At 53.9% G+C, this 13,877-nt stretch overlaps 6 protein-coding genes across 7 annotated transcripts; 3 read left to right on the top strand and 3 right to left on the bottom strand.

Moving 5' to 3' along the window:
• Positions 1–1,239: 1,239 nt before the first annotated feature.
• On the bottom strand, positions 1,240–2,064 carry CKM354_000608900 (uncharacterized protein; the record flags this gene model as incomplete). Its single annotated transcript, XM_044801388.1, has 1 exon — positions 1,240–2,064. One exon carries the CDS (start codon positions 2,062–2,064, stop codon positions 1,240–1,242), a length of 825 nt encoding a protein of 274 aa, XP_044657323.1.
• Positions 2,065–2,782: 718 nt separating this feature from the next.
• On the bottom strand, positions 2,783–3,376 carry CKM354_000608800 (uncharacterized protein; the record flags this gene model as incomplete). The annotated part of the gene is made up of 1 exon (XM_044801387.1): positions 2,783–3,376. One exon carries the CDS (start codon positions 3,374–3,376, stop codon positions 2,783–2,785), a length of 594 nt encoding a protein of 197 aa, XP_044657322.1.
• A 3,166-nt stretch (positions 3,377–6,542) lies between these two features.
• On the top strand, positions 6,543–9,581 carry CKM354_000608700 (uncharacterized protein; the record flags this gene model as incomplete). Its single annotated transcript, XM_044801386.1, has 2 exons — positions 6,543–6,938; positions 6,999–9,581. The coding sequence occupies 2 exons, from the start codon at positions 6,543–6,545 to the stop codon at positions 9,579–9,581; spliced, it is 2,979 nt and encodes a 992-aa protein (XP_044657321.1).
• A 986-nt stretch (positions 9,582–10,567) lies between these two features.
• Positions 10,568–11,197, top strand: CKM354_000608600 (uncharacterized protein; the record flags this gene model as incomplete). The annotated part of the gene is made up of 2 exons (XM_044801385.1): positions 10,568–10,712; positions 10,776–11,197. The coding sequence occupies 2 exons, from the start codon at positions 10,568–10,570 to the stop codon at positions 11,195–11,197; spliced, it is 567 nt and encodes a 188-aa protein (XP_044657320.1).
• An 832-nt stretch (positions 11,198–12,029) lies between these two features.
• CKM354_000608500 (uncharacterized protein) lies at positions 12,030–12,512 on the bottom strand (the record flags this gene model as incomplete). 2 transcript variants are annotated; one of them, XM_044801383.1, is made up of 2 exons in its annotated part: positions 12,030–12,450; positions 12,505–12,512. In XM_044801383.1, 2 exons carry the CDS (start codon positions 12,510–12,512, stop codon positions 12,030–12,032), a joined length of 429 nt encoding a protein of 142 aa, XP_044657318.1. The 2 variants fall into 2 exon arrangements, with proteins under 2 accessions (XP_044657318.1, XP_044657319.1); XM_044801384.1 differs by lacking the exon at positions 12,505–12,512 and having other exon boundaries at positions 12,030–12,407.
• Positions 12,513–12,909: 397 nt separating this feature from the next.
• On the top strand, positions 12,910–13,623 carry CKM354_000608400 (uncharacterized protein; the record flags this gene model as incomplete). The annotated part of the gene is made up of 1 exon (XM_044801382.1): positions 12,910–13,623. The coding sequence occupies one exon, from the start codon at positions 12,910–12,912 to the stop codon at positions 13,621–13,623; it is 714 nt and encodes a 237-aa protein (XP_044657317.1).
• Between the last annotated feature and the right edge of the window lie 254 nt (positions 13,624–13,877).

The raw sequence follows: 13,877 nt of genomic DNA, 5'->3' as shown, positions 1-13,877 counted from the left end.
AACAGATGGGCATCCTTCGGCCGTAGCCAAAATTGCGCTCACCGTCCTCAACATCGTGCCAACAAAGCGCCAGGACGAGGGACTAAACAGCAACGACCGTAATACTGCGCATAACCCGACTTTCGGGATGTGGACTTCGCTACGACCCATGTTCTGCTCTTGACGCAACCAACGTGATGAAGGCCTTTGAGTAACCAGAATGGCAGCGCCCAGCAGTATCCTCATCAATTATGTCCACCTCATATACCGTGTCTGCCTCGGTACGGCGAGACATTACAGGTCACTCCTAATGTTCGTTCTTCAGTGGATGAATTTGTATCAGGAATGCGTCGCGCTCCAGGACTTAAGACGCGAGAATGGCGGGGATTTGGCGACAAGCTGCTCGGCGCGAAGATGTGTGATGAAGTCTTCCGTCGTATAGAAAGAGCGGAATGGACTCTCGCATCACAAATGGCAATGACATCGTGGAGTGCAGTGCTGATGCTTTCCCAGCACGCGTCTGCTTCTCCTGTCCAAGCCAGCACAAGGCAGGCAGAATACGCGAGTCATGTCGGCCCCACCCGCAGAGCCGCACTAGCATTTCTCTCAAACTTCCAAATTCCGACTCACCACCTTCTTCCCTTCTCTCTCCAAGCGCCGTCCTCACAAATGCTGCGTTTCTTTGCTCACACACCGACGAAAACCTCGCGCGCTCGCGCGCCCGGTTCGTCTTCCTGGCAAATGAGAAATTCGGAGTAATCTTCAACCAACTGCACTGCCCAATGCCACACTCCGTGGCGGCATTCGGCATCACTGCCCGTGAGGGCCTGCCATGACTTCATGGTTGCACTCGGCATCAGAAATCTCAGCCACACGGACCAGACTTTGTTTGGACCCTCTGTGGCTATGGGAGCCGGTGCGAAGATTGTGTGTATGCTCTTTCTCTGAAGAAGAGGTACGATCACTTTAGTGCAATACGCAGCGTATCTGAGCTTCTGCCATCCACACCTGTCGCGAGATATGGTGGGCGGAAGTTCCGGATATCATTCGATTCCGATTACTCTTGTGAGGACGGCGCTTCACTTTTCTTTCTTCAAGGTGAGTACGAACTCTGAGCACTGATGAGAGCAAGAATACTACTAACAATGACTTCGAAATCTGCAATTTTGGTAGATTAAATACGGACTCGCTGGGCAACACGCTCTCTTGGAGAAGCCACTCGGCCACGACCACTACCATTCACTTGAGCCGCAAATCAAATCAATCATCAAGTGCCGGCATTTTGCTCTGAATTCCATTGTCCGAAGCCTCCCACGTGTACATCAAATCTGTCCGCATCGTGTACTTGACCCCGCGCAGTACATCGTCTCCGCTGTGAAGCAGGTTCCGATGCTGGAAAATCAAGATGCGACCAGTCTTTGGCAGGACATCAATGTCTTTGCTGCGATCCATGTTCGGCCTGTGGAAGGTGGTCGCACCGCCGATCAGCACGTTCTTGCGCTCTTCAGCACTCAGCTTGGCGAGCTCTTCCTTGGACAGCACTCCTCCACTGTTCAGATACAGGTGCATTGTAAAGTACGACCTCTCTTTCTTGTCCGGTGTCTCGTATGCCCCGTCGCAGTGAGGTCGGAAGTACTCTCCTCCTACGTATTTGAGAAATCGCATGCGCTCGTTTGGTCGAGTGAACTTCCAGATCTCACCTCGCTTCGCAGGACCATTCCCGAAGATTGTCGGAACATTCTCCAGACGCACGATCTCCTGTACTTCCGGCAAGTGCTCGATGCGCTTCCAAATCTTGGCAACGATCGCGCGAGAATCCCAGATGATGCGCCCGCAATTCCGAGCGTCAGTGTGTAATTCTTGACGACCACCTCCGATATTGATCATGGCTCGCTCCCATTCGCCATTTGTTGTTGCTTCGGCTGCGGAGATGAATTGCTTGCACTCCTCTGGGCTGAGTACATTGTCGAGAATCACGGCGTAAAGGCCTGCGTAACATGGGAGTGTGCTCTCAGCGAAGTCGATGCGATTCACTGTGATATTTGGTGCCGGCGACGACAAGAAGTCGTCTGGAAGGGAAGCCATTGTGATGGCGGCGCAGGTTGTCGACACCAGTATTCAGAGCTGCCAAAGTTGTGGCGATACGTGCTCGATTGTCCTGGCTTGGCGTTGGTGCAAGTCGCAGCTATGGAGGGGATGTCGCAAAGCTGTTAAAATTATTACAAAAACAAGTGCGCGCCTTTCGAAGGGACCAGGACCTGATCGAGTCGTCACAGAAAGAACTGTATTGTGGTTGTTGGTGCCTGTTGCGCCCAAGCAACAAAAAGGATTCATGATGAGTCAGGCTGCGGCAACCTGCAGCCTGCAGGACAGTGCAGCCAAGCTTTATCCCCTTTCACTCGTCCTGACTTGACCGGTCAGGCAACATGCACACGGCAGGCACCGATTTGGTACAGAAAAGTTTCAGCGGACGTCGTATACGAAAGCTTTTCGTTCCAAAACGGAGTCATCACTGATCTGCAATACTGCTCCCTTTGTATTTGACTTGCCATGGGCTGTATTCTGACAATATCTCGAATGTTGGTCTGGCCAGTACTCTGTTGACATGGAAATGTCCGTGCGCTTTTCGATCGCATTCAGATCACAGACCGCTCCCGCTGCCCAAGTGTCCACCGCACAGCAATGCTGAGACCCTTTGATAACCCGGGATCTTGGCTCTTTAGCTGGAGGCTTCAGGAGAAGAGCATACCCATCGCAAGAACGCCCACGGCTATACTTCCCGCATCGTGATGTGCTGTTGTACTCATTTGCCGCCAGACATCCACTTTCCGATCGATCCGAAATCAATGTGACCATCCAGCCATTGATCGAGCAATGCCAGAAATATCGCGAACATCACCATGGTCAACATGCCGCAAACCCAAGTCGCCTCTTCCCCCGGCGAATACGGTCGCTGTCCGTTACGCAGTCGTCGAAGCCACGCCACGATAATGTCTCGCTGGCAAGGCCATGAGTCTGTTCCGGCAACATCCTTGCTGAGCGCGCTATCGTCGGGCCATATCTTCGGCACGATCGTCCACGTGCGATTGATAAGAGGGATGCGCGACTCCAGCCCTGTGTGGGTATACCTGTCGATGATGTATCTTGCAAGGTAGAGCAATGGAGGCTTCACGATGCAGCATGTTTTGAACGAGAGGTAGCCCAACAGAACGAATGCCGAGAGCAAGGCGTAGACGAGGTACAAGCCTTTTGTGTCCCTTATTTCCCTCGCGTTTTTGCGTGTTGTCTTGACTCTCTCTTCCGTCCATTCTTCTCTGATGCAATCATATTCTGCGCCCATCGTCGGCGCCGTCTGCTTGCCTGTCTCACAAGACGATACGCCTCTTTCCTTGTCCATGGTCGCGAAACGGCGATCGTGCGCAAACGGATAGTATCGAGAAGCACCGAGGCTGTCGTGGTCTTGGCAGAAGTCGAGAGGGTTCGTGACTTCGATTGCGAGAGAAGCAGAGAGGCGAGGGCAAGCCGAATTCATAGTGCGGAGAGGCCACGCGCTGCAAGGAAAAGCGGCATTGTTGTCCGGTCCAGCTCAAAAAAAGGTTTCCCAGAGCCAAAGATTCTTCTCAAATTCGAGGACAAATGGCTTCCGCGGCCTCGAAGTGCACGAAAGGCAAATTGTGTCATACTTGACGCCATCGCAGGCAGTCAGGCAACTGAGTGATGGACAGCAGTCGTCTTCCAGGCAACAAGAGATTGGCAGAAGCATGTTCAGAGTGCTCAAAGGCTTCCTTCGTATCTGCCACAGCTGTCAAAGGCTGCGCCAGCATTGGTACAGCACACAGCCAGTCGGTTGAAGGATCGGTACAGTGCATGTGCTCATTCCAGTGAAGGCACCGGAGTTGATGACTAAGTGGTTGCAGATTTGTGAAGATGAGTGAAGCATCGATCTAGCTTCGTCGTCGCCCAGGTATGTCTTCCAGCACGAAGCCAATAGAGGTAACTATCAAGCAGGACGAGAGTCGCAAGACTGCGTGAAGCGTTGGTTGAGCTTCTCAGTCTCTCTGGTCCGCTGTCCAAGGTGGAGTTGATGAGGCTGACGGCTTATTGCTTCAATATTCACCGAGCCGAGTGGAGCATCGACCAGTATTGTTGTCGCTCTGCTTGAATATCCAGCAAGGCGGCAACGGAGCGGAGATTCTATTGACTCATTGTTCGTGGGGCCGTAAGAGGCATCAACCCGTCTCTGCGGTTGTTCTGCTGTCGCTCTGCTGTCGCTCTGCTCTGCTGTGTAGCACGAAACGACCACAGCTTAAGATGGGCCAGACACGCATCATGGGCGTGCTGAGGAGAGCACTTGCTCAAGTAGGGGAGACTATCCGAGTGTGTCTGCTTCTGCGGACCCACGAGAACACCATTCAGGAAAGGCGTAATGAACAGTGGCTTGGAGAGGTTCATTGTCTCGAAAAATCTGTGCTGGGAGAGGATCTCGCCACTTGTATTGTCCTGCTTCCGCAAGTCTTGGAAGACAAACTCTTGCAAGACTCTCATGCATCGTGTCTGGAAGGGTCCTATGATTTCGAGAGAGCGGTGTCGGGGAGAGGACTGGGCTGGCTGGATTGCCATGCTTCCGCAAGTCTTGGAAGACAAACTCTTGCAAGACTCTCATGCATCGTGTCTGGAAGGGTCCTATGATTTCGAGAGAGCGGTGTCGGGGAGAGGACTGGGCTGGCTGGATTGCCATGCTTCCGCGGGCTTCGAAGTACAACACCATGAGCGAGCCTCATGAACAGTGGGTCGCGAGATCTCATGATTGCGGAGAGCTGTGTTGGTGGGAGGACTCGCTCGAGCTGAATTGGTGGGACTCCGCCAGTTGTGGAAGGACATCGCCTTGAGAGAGCAACAGAGGCAGCGGCTCACAGAGTCTCGTTCTTCCGGAGATCTGTGACAAGAGAACACTGGATTGGCATAAATTGATGTGCTTCTGCAGGTCCCGGAGAGCAATCTTCTGCAAATTTGTCACCACCAGTGGCTCACAGAGTCGCATCTTTTCCAGAGATCTGCGGAAATTGACGGACTGAGCTGGATAGAACGGAAATGCTTCAGCGGATCCTGAAAGACGCCATAGTGAGAGAGCGCCATGACGGTGGGCTCGCAAAGTCACATGGAACCCGAGATCTGGGTAAAAGTCAGCATCGTGCCGAGCTTGAATAAAGAGTTTTCTCGGGTTTCCAGGAACCTGAGAGGTACTGACCTGAGAGAGAGTCCTGAACAGTGGCTCACAGAGGCTCATGATTTTCAGAGATCTGCGAGCAGAGAGAACTTCGCCGCGCCAAAGGCACGTTGCCACCTTGCCACCACGTTGAGGTTGTTCTCCGGCAAGGATCCCCACTGGCGGAGTGGACAGCCGAACTGTCCAGAGACTCCAGAGAGGTTGCCTTGTTCGAAATGCCGGGTTGAGAGTGTCCAAGCGTTAACTGCTGCCCGCACAGGCAGTTAAGCCCCTTTTACCGCGCAGATGTTTACCACTCGAGTCGAATAGCGGAGCTACAAGCCTCGGTATTTTTCCCGAGAGTAAACATGAATGCGTGCCACAGTAAAAAGATCCCCAATTCAAAGTGCTTCTTCCATGTCTCGGGAAGGCCAGACGCTTTGATTTCCTTTTGCCATAGGGGATGGATCTTTCTCAACCAGAAAATATCGATGAGTACTAACACAACCCAGTTGACGGGGTCGGTCTACGACCATTGGGCGACGTTTAAGAATAGTTCCATGTCGAAAACGAGCGTAGGTGCCATTAGCGATAGCCTTGGTGCGTAGGGTCCGCGTACTGGGTGTGTGTGTTCGTGAAGAGAGAAGAGAAAAGGACGGGAGAGGAACACGCAAGATATGAAGGTAGCTCGCCGCTGCTCCTGCTTTGTTATGCTACAGTGCACGTAAACAATCGACAAACGAAGGCGCCACTCAGCAGGGTCGTCGGCCACCGTCAACCTCCTTCGAATTCACAATCGCCGCTTCCGGAAACATACTGAACAGTTGATCAATTTTCCGCTGCGCTTCTTGCTTCGGTCTCTGGATTCATAGACGACCCTGTCTGATCATGCTTCTGAACCACGCGTTCTCGGCGCGACGATCGTGGGATGCGGAATGGAGCTGCAGAGCTCGGGCGAGAGAGCTGAGCATCAAAGTCAATTCGTGTTCGACATCCGGAGATCTCGTCGACCTTGCTTGAATTCGATGCGCCCCGTCTTCGCTTCGTCTTTGCATGTGAAAGTGGGTTTTGGTGGGTGAAGAATGGTTCCTCGCGAGGAGAAGATGACAGTCTTGGCAGTGACATCAAGCGCTTGCCCCTCCACGCTGTGTTTCAGGGTGCAGCACAGGCAGCGAATTGTTTGTCGACGGCGGTGAACCAGTCCTGCACCAGCTCCAACACGCCTTTTCTTAGCGGCTGGTGGTGTGAGCAGCAGCTCCTCAACACATCTTTCTTCACGACAACCCTCCTTCTCGCATCCAACACCACCGCAACCTCCACTCCCGCGCCGACAGAAACCCCGACTCACCCCGCCATCATGGCACGAAATTGGCTGCCTATTGTGGCACTGCTGGTTGTCCTCTACGCGGGACACGCCCACGCGTTCGGCGCCGGCAACATCGCCAGTCTCAGTAAGATTGAGGGACAGAATTGGCGACATGGAGACATTGAAGATACCCTCCTCACACTCCTCACGGCTCGCGCCATGGGCGGCAAGAAGTTCAGCAAGCTTGATGTGAAGCGGACATATTTTGGCAACTGGTTGCGCGACTACAGTCAGGCCGTTGATGTGGGCACTGTCAAATATGTGTCTGCTGAGGCGATTCGTCTTCTGCTGTGGATTCTGGGCTTCATGAGCTTCGGCTACGGCACTGGCGAGTTTGAGGTCACCAAGGAGCGTCTGGGTTGCTACAGGCCCGAGGAGCACATTGATGTAAGACACGGCTCGATCGCGCAGACTTGTCAAGTGCCATACTGATTGCTTTTCTTGTAGAACCCAAAGGACTACGCCGACAACCAAGATGCCAGACAGTACGATCGTCGCCTCCGCGGACCCATCGATGAGCGCCGCGAGCTTTCAGTTGACGAACGCACCGGTCTTAAGAACTACATCGCTTCGGAAGATCTGGGCATCACAACTTCGTCAGGCATGGTTCGCCAGCTTTTGACGCGCTGCATTGAACTTGGTCGGCAATACAAGTACAGCAACGACAAGAAGGACTTTTACGAGGCTCTTCGTCTGCTCGGAACTGCCTGCCACTGTCTCGAGGATTTCTCTGCACACAGCAACTACACCGAGCTGGCCCTGATCGAAATGGGCGAGCGCGATATCTTCCCACACGTCGGTCGCCGTGCTCAGATTCAGCTTCGTGGAGCGCGTGGTCCGGTCTACCCAGTCATCACAGGCACTTTCGGTGGCACTGACTTCTTGCACTCCGTCATGGGAGAATTCACTGATAAAGCGACTCAATTCGAGTTGGACGAGCTGGAGAACACCATGCAGCAATCTCAGAACGCTGACACGAGTCTGCTTAAGGAGCTGCTCGACAAGCTCCCACCGGGACTGCTCGGAGACGCTGACCAGAAAGGCAAGGCTGATCAACTGCAAGCCAACGCACAGGCAGCGCGCTTGGAGAACATGCACATTTCGCCGAAAGAGCCAGAGGAGTTCACTCGACAGATGGAGGAGATTACCAAGCAGATCTATCCTCTGATGGAGTTCCACGACAGCCTCGTTATGCAGATCTCCGAGGCCATTGAGAAGATCCCAGTTCTTCCGGAGCTGATTGAGCAAGTGCAGAACCAGGTCACCATCTTCGTCTTTTCTCTCATGGCGCCTTTTGTTGTCCCGATCATCAGCCAGATCAAAGAGGAGTTGAAGACTGGCTCCAGCGAGATTATCGAGTCCAGCAAAGCCCAGCAACTGAATGTCTTCCAAGATGATCACTGCACCGATCCTACCCACTCCATGCTCAGCAAGGACCACTTCTCTAATGTGCTCAACGAGCCAGCTGGCAAGGTCGCAAGCGCTGTGCTCAAGTGGGTCGTCCCTCAGATCGTCGCGTGCTGGGACGATGATAACATCGACATCCGCCGCACCAACGAGCGAATCGTCAACGGTGTGTTCCACCACCCCGCTCTCCGCGACTACGGCGAGGACGGAGCATCCGATGGACGTCGTGCCATGTTCGAGCAAGTAGAGCGATGGTGGCATGAGCAGAGCGAGCGCGAGAAGGATGACTTGCGCAACAAGCTGTCCCGCGACGGTGTTGAGCAAGGCCGCAACCACAAGGAGGGCGTGCACGATCACGGTCATGGATGTGGCAAGCCGCTTGGACTGCCAAACATGAACACTTCCCAGAGCTCGGGTGCCATTGGCGGTGTCCTTGGCGCCTTGGGTAACGCTGCACAGCAGAGCCAGTCTGGCTTCAAGGGTAGACAGTCCAATCCCGAGGCCAACAAGATTGGTGATGCAGTCGGAGAGGCTGTCGGCGGTGGCGCGCTCGGCTCTGTTGTGGGCGGTCTGGCGGGCGCTGTCGGCGCAGGCCTCCTTGGTGGCGCATTCGGCAGTGACAAGAAGGCCGATAAGAAGAAGTACGAGAGCAGTGGCTACAACGATGACAACTCGTACACTTCTCGCGTCACAGAAGCCGCCCACCGACCTTCGAGTGGCTATGGCAGTGGCAGACAAGAAGAGCGATATGGACAAGCCTCGTACGAGCAGACTTCTTACCAGAGCGGCGGCCACGAGGAGAGATACCAGCGCTACGAACAAGACGGTCGCCAAGGAAATACTGGGTACGGTTTTGAGCAGCGCACGGAGACTCGCCCCACGCGTGAAGGTGGCTACGAACAGCGCAGCGAGCGGCGCTACGAGCAGCCAGGCGGTGGCTATCAGCAAGAAATTCAGCACCAGCGTGTGACCAGTGACGGGCGATCCTACCAGCACCAGGAAACACGTTATGGCAACAAGAAAGATGACAGCGAGGATGACGACGACAGCAACGACGATGATGACTGGGAGAAGAAGCAGAAGAAGCAGCGCAAGAAGGAGGAGAAGCGTCGTAAGAAGGAGCGCGAGCAGTCCGGCTATGGCGGCAGGGATCGCAGCGGTAGCCGTGAGCGCAAGCGATCTGGGTCCCGGCGTCGCTCTGGCAGCCACAAGCGTGACTCCAATGAGTACAAGCGTGGCAGCGGCCAGCAGCAGTATGGTGGTGGGTACCAGCGCGAGGAGTACTCGCAGCAGTCGTCCAGCAGCTACTCGAGGCAAGAGTACAGCTCGGAAAGCCGATACGAGTCACAGTCGAGCTACGGCGGCGGTAACGAGTATGGTCGCCAGCAGCAGCAAAGCTATGGTGGGGACTCGTACGGCGGCGGCGGCTATGGCCAGAGACAGGAATATGGTGGAGGGCGTGATGAGTCCGGCGGTGGATCGTATGGCCAACGCGAAGAGTATGGCGGTAGACGTGGCGGCGACGATGAATACGGCCGACGTGACGAGGGCGGTTATGGGGGAGGAGGAGGAGGCTATGGTGGAAGCTCCGGCTATGGTGATGAGGAGAGGCGTCGTTGGTAGGCTAATGCCACGAGGCGGTCTGCTCAGCTGAGCTGAAAGAGCAGCTCATGGAGCCGAAGAGCAGTGCGCTGTCACGCCGCCAGAAGTGTGAGTGCGGCGTCTGCCCAAAAAGTATACAGGACGACATTATTGGGAAAATCAAGTTCGTTCGATGAAAGGCCGACGGCCCATGCTTCCGTTCGCTTGATCGCCCTGATTTCGGGACCGATGTCTTGTCAAAAGTCTTGCGGGAGCTGATCGATGCGTGCGCGTCCGTTCGCAGAAGACATCTCACACGTGGCATCGACTGCGAAGAATCCTCTCCACAGCTGACCGCCTCGCATTCGTGCAGCATACCAAAACGACCAAAGGCAAGTTTTAGATCAAGCCCTCTCTTCAGAGTTTCCAGTATCGGCCCAGCTGAGGAAGGCCAGCAGCACTCGGCCTCTCCGGCCAACGGTCTGGATCTCTTGTGCGTCGTGGCAGCCACAATCTCGAATCATGGCGAGAAGATAGACTTTCTACTGGACTGCCGTGTCGCGTGTCCCGCTAACGCCATACCAATCATAAGGTTTTCTGCCGCGCGCTAGCACGTGCAAGCTCCACTTCATCTCCGCTCGTCATGCTTTGTCCTGTGTGGCTTGATCGGAGTGGGAACTTTCGAGTCCGAATCGAGTTGGACTGCTCTCAGCTCTCATGGATGGCCAGCTGAATACGGCATGGTGGCGTTCACAAGGCTGCGTCGTCTTCTTGTCACTGGATGGAGTGCCGTGTCATGGCCTGACGCCCTGGACAACGAGGCCGAGAGGCGTACACTCTGGACCGCAGCACTGACACGGAGGGAGCGATAAGTTGGAGAGAAGCGGTTGGGGAGATGAGAGACGGCAATGGTATATGAATGGGATGCTCTGCCCGTTTGTTCATGATCATCATCAGCATCTGAAACAGAACTACGAAGCTACAAGAACCGTCTTCTGCCACACCCAAGAACTTCGACTCAGGCAACCATGCAGTACCTCAAGTCCATCAGCCTTCTGGCATGCCTCCTGGTCGCTAGCGACGCAGCGGTTCTCAAGCGTTCCGACTGCCGAGCAGGCCAAACGACCATCGATGGCCAACTCTTCACAACCCAATGCGATGTCGACCGAGCAGGTTAGTCATCCACTCTTCACATAACAACAATCATCAAAAAGCAAAACTAATTCCTCCTCAAAGGCAACAACTTCGGCAACCCAGTCCGCACCACCCCCTCCGGCTGCGCCGCCGCCTGCGCCGCAGACTCCACCTGCGTAACATCCCAATACAACACCGGCAACGGCTTCTGCTACCTCAAGAACTCCCCCAACCAACTCTCCCTCGTCCCAGGAACCAACACCTACGACCGCGGCAGCGGTTGTACTTCCAACATCAATGTCAGCGGCTGCACTGTCCAATGCGATACTGACTCTCCTGGCAATGATTTGAGTGGAACTTATACTGGTAGCTATGCGCAGTGTGCGGTGCTCTGTAGTCAGAATGTGCAGTGTGTGACTGCGCAGTATAATGCGGGTAATGGGTATTGTTATCAGAAGAGTCGGGTTAATGGGGATGGGTTCCGACCTGTTGCGGGTACGCATAGTTTGGTTTGCCCTCACTAGAGGCCTTACTGGTGCGATGCGATGGGGTGGATGGTGCTATGGTAGATGGGTAAAGGGTTTATGATATATGTATGTGATGAATGATAAATCTTCATGTTGAATACCACGACCAGGAATTGAGGAGAGCATATGATACTGGGTAACTCAGAGGAACGATTTTTTTTTTCATCAACTTTCGTCTTCTATTTTCTCCTTGCAAGATATCTCTGAATGGCCTGCCACCTTCTCATGTGCACAATTTGTGCTGCCGTCCGAGCCTTCACTCTAATCCTGGACGCCGTGGCGCAGTGCTATATGGCGACAGTATTCTTTCGCATCTATCAAGGAGCCACACTAATATCGCCAATCACGCAAAAGATTGCAAGCATGCACCCGTGGCTGTCGAACTTCACGACGCAGTAAATGAAAACTGAGGGAATGGGCGATGCTGGCGAAGAGGCATTCAATTTCATTGTTTTCGACTTTAGGAAACCGTTCTATCTATGCCTCACCAGTCAAACCCCGTTGATGCCTCAGCGTGGTACAGAGCGTGCGACAGCCCCTAATCATCTCCGCTTGCAGTCGAAATGATCTATTTGTTGAAGCTTACTCATGTGGTGTCAGTGCCTCTGTCATCGGGAACTTGTTGCCAGATCTCAGATGGAAAAGAGACCCTAGTGCTTGCTTACCCCGAGATGAAGTACCCGATCTGGGATACAAGATCGCTACGACCACTCGATGGTACAACTTCAAGCCACATGTTCAGGCTTTTCTCAGACCAAAACATCTTCCATGAGTGTTGCCCAGGTCTCACAGCAGTGTAGTACCAGTACCTTTTGATGAGCTTCTCTCCTTAGATCTTGTGATAGGCGTACCAGACATTCGGGCGGACTAGTCTGTAATAGAGTGGGATGGTAGGTGCGCGCTTTGACCCGCCAAGAGCGGCAGCTTTCATGCTAATCTGGAATTGAGCGATGTGATGAAGGTCTTCAGAGCGATGACGCTGGAGACGGCGCTGGCAATCATTCCTCAACTGAGCATAGGGGAGGCTGAATGTAGACTGAGACCAGAACTCGCGATAGCTCGACTTGTAGGTTCCAGCAGCTTCATCGCGGATTTGGCGACAGGTGAGGATGAGAGCATTGCTCGGAGGCTCAGCGGTCAGGAGGTCGATCTCGTTGTCCTCGGAGGTATCGTTGGCGTAGACGAGTTCGTAGATATTGTTGCGCATTCCCGCCGGCAGCATGTCGAGGAAGAGGCATTCCGACTCGACTCTGCTGATGGCTGTTAGCAGTGCGCTCGGCCGAATATGTAACGGAAATTCTTACTTTGCCATCTTCGCGACTGCCGCGCCGTTCAGGCGTGCGCTTTATTGTTTGTTGCTGAAGTTCTACCAAAGCTGGAAGGCAAGGAAGCTGGATTTGTTTGGAAGGTCAGTGCAGCTTTCACATGAGATTGCACGTGCTTCTTCGACCCTTGTTGCTGAGTCATTGCTGAAAGTGAGTGACGACTGGGACCCACGGCCTTTTGCAAACAAACAGAGCGACACGACTTCGCTGCGCGTCTTTCCGTGCCGCCCGCACTTGCATCTCGACCTGGTGGCCTGTCGACCCTCGCGGTAGGAGAGGCACGGACTACCTCAAATACTCCGCACTGTCTCGAAGTCTTGTGAGTGTGATTCCACGAGTTTTCGGGCAGCGCGCTAGTCACTGACACTGATCAGATCAGCCAAAATGGCTGCCTTGAAGAAAGTCGACCCCAGCATCCCTGTCGAAGGGTGTCACATCTTCAACAAGCTACCGGGCGAAATGCGCAACAAGATATGGGAGTTGTCATTCACGAACATCGAGCAAGTCGTCGATCTCGAATGCCCATCTCCGCCAACCAAGTCTCTGCTTTTGACTTGCAAGAAGATCAACTCCGAAGCTCGCGGTCTGTACCAGGATGCCTACCGCGCCTACTGGACAACTTCGCCCTTCCAGATCACTATCACCAGCCAAGAATATAATGAGAAATATAATGAGACCCGCAGACGGCGGGCTGTATGGGATGATTCTCCGGAATATCAGACGTTGTTACGCCACCGGCGCGACATCACAGATGTGACCGTCGTCCTGCTTTGCACTGAGAGGGAGAAGGTGTTCAAGTGTGTTAGGGAGTCCATGTTCTTGGATGAAAAGGGCATTTGCAAGGCATCAATCAAGCTGAAGTCGAATTTTGAAGCCCATTGGAAGGGCCACACTGAGTATGGCCTCCACTGTCCCCGCGTTCTCTCTAGTGAGGTCGCCGACACTTGGCTTCAAGAGATGCAAGACAAGAGCGGGATGGAAGCTCGTCTCTACATGGATGATGAGTTCAGATCGATGGATCGTGAAGTCGAGATCATGTTGCGGCGCGTACGTTTGGAAGATGTCTTGAGAAGACTCGACAGATTCAGGCAGGTGTAGACAATCCGGTGTGCCGGACGAGTGAACAGTCCTCCTCCAGAGGCTGATGAGAAACAGCTGCTGTCTGATACGAGGGAAGAGATACAGCAGCAAGGGCCTAAGTCCGCCTGCGGTGTCACTGCATTGTCGATTGCCACGCGAAATGGTTGCGAAGGCGGCGTGAGTGCCGACCTGGAGGTGCTGAAAGAAGATTCCAGATACTCGCATGGCTGACGCCAGAATTGTTTGAAATTCCCGAGTTCCCCTGTCGTTGC

Source organism: Cercospora kikuchii, assembly GCF_019650295.1.
Source record: "Cercospora kikuchii DNA, contig_00003, whole genome shotgun sequence".
In the NCBI taxonomy this organism is placed as follows: domain Eukaryota; kingdom Fungi; phylum Ascomycota; class Dothideomycetes; order Mycosphaerellales; family Mycosphaerellaceae; genus Cercospora; species Cercospora kikuchii.
Note: the sequence above shows the minus strand (reverse complement) of the source record. Positions and strands in the feature narration are given on the sequence as shown.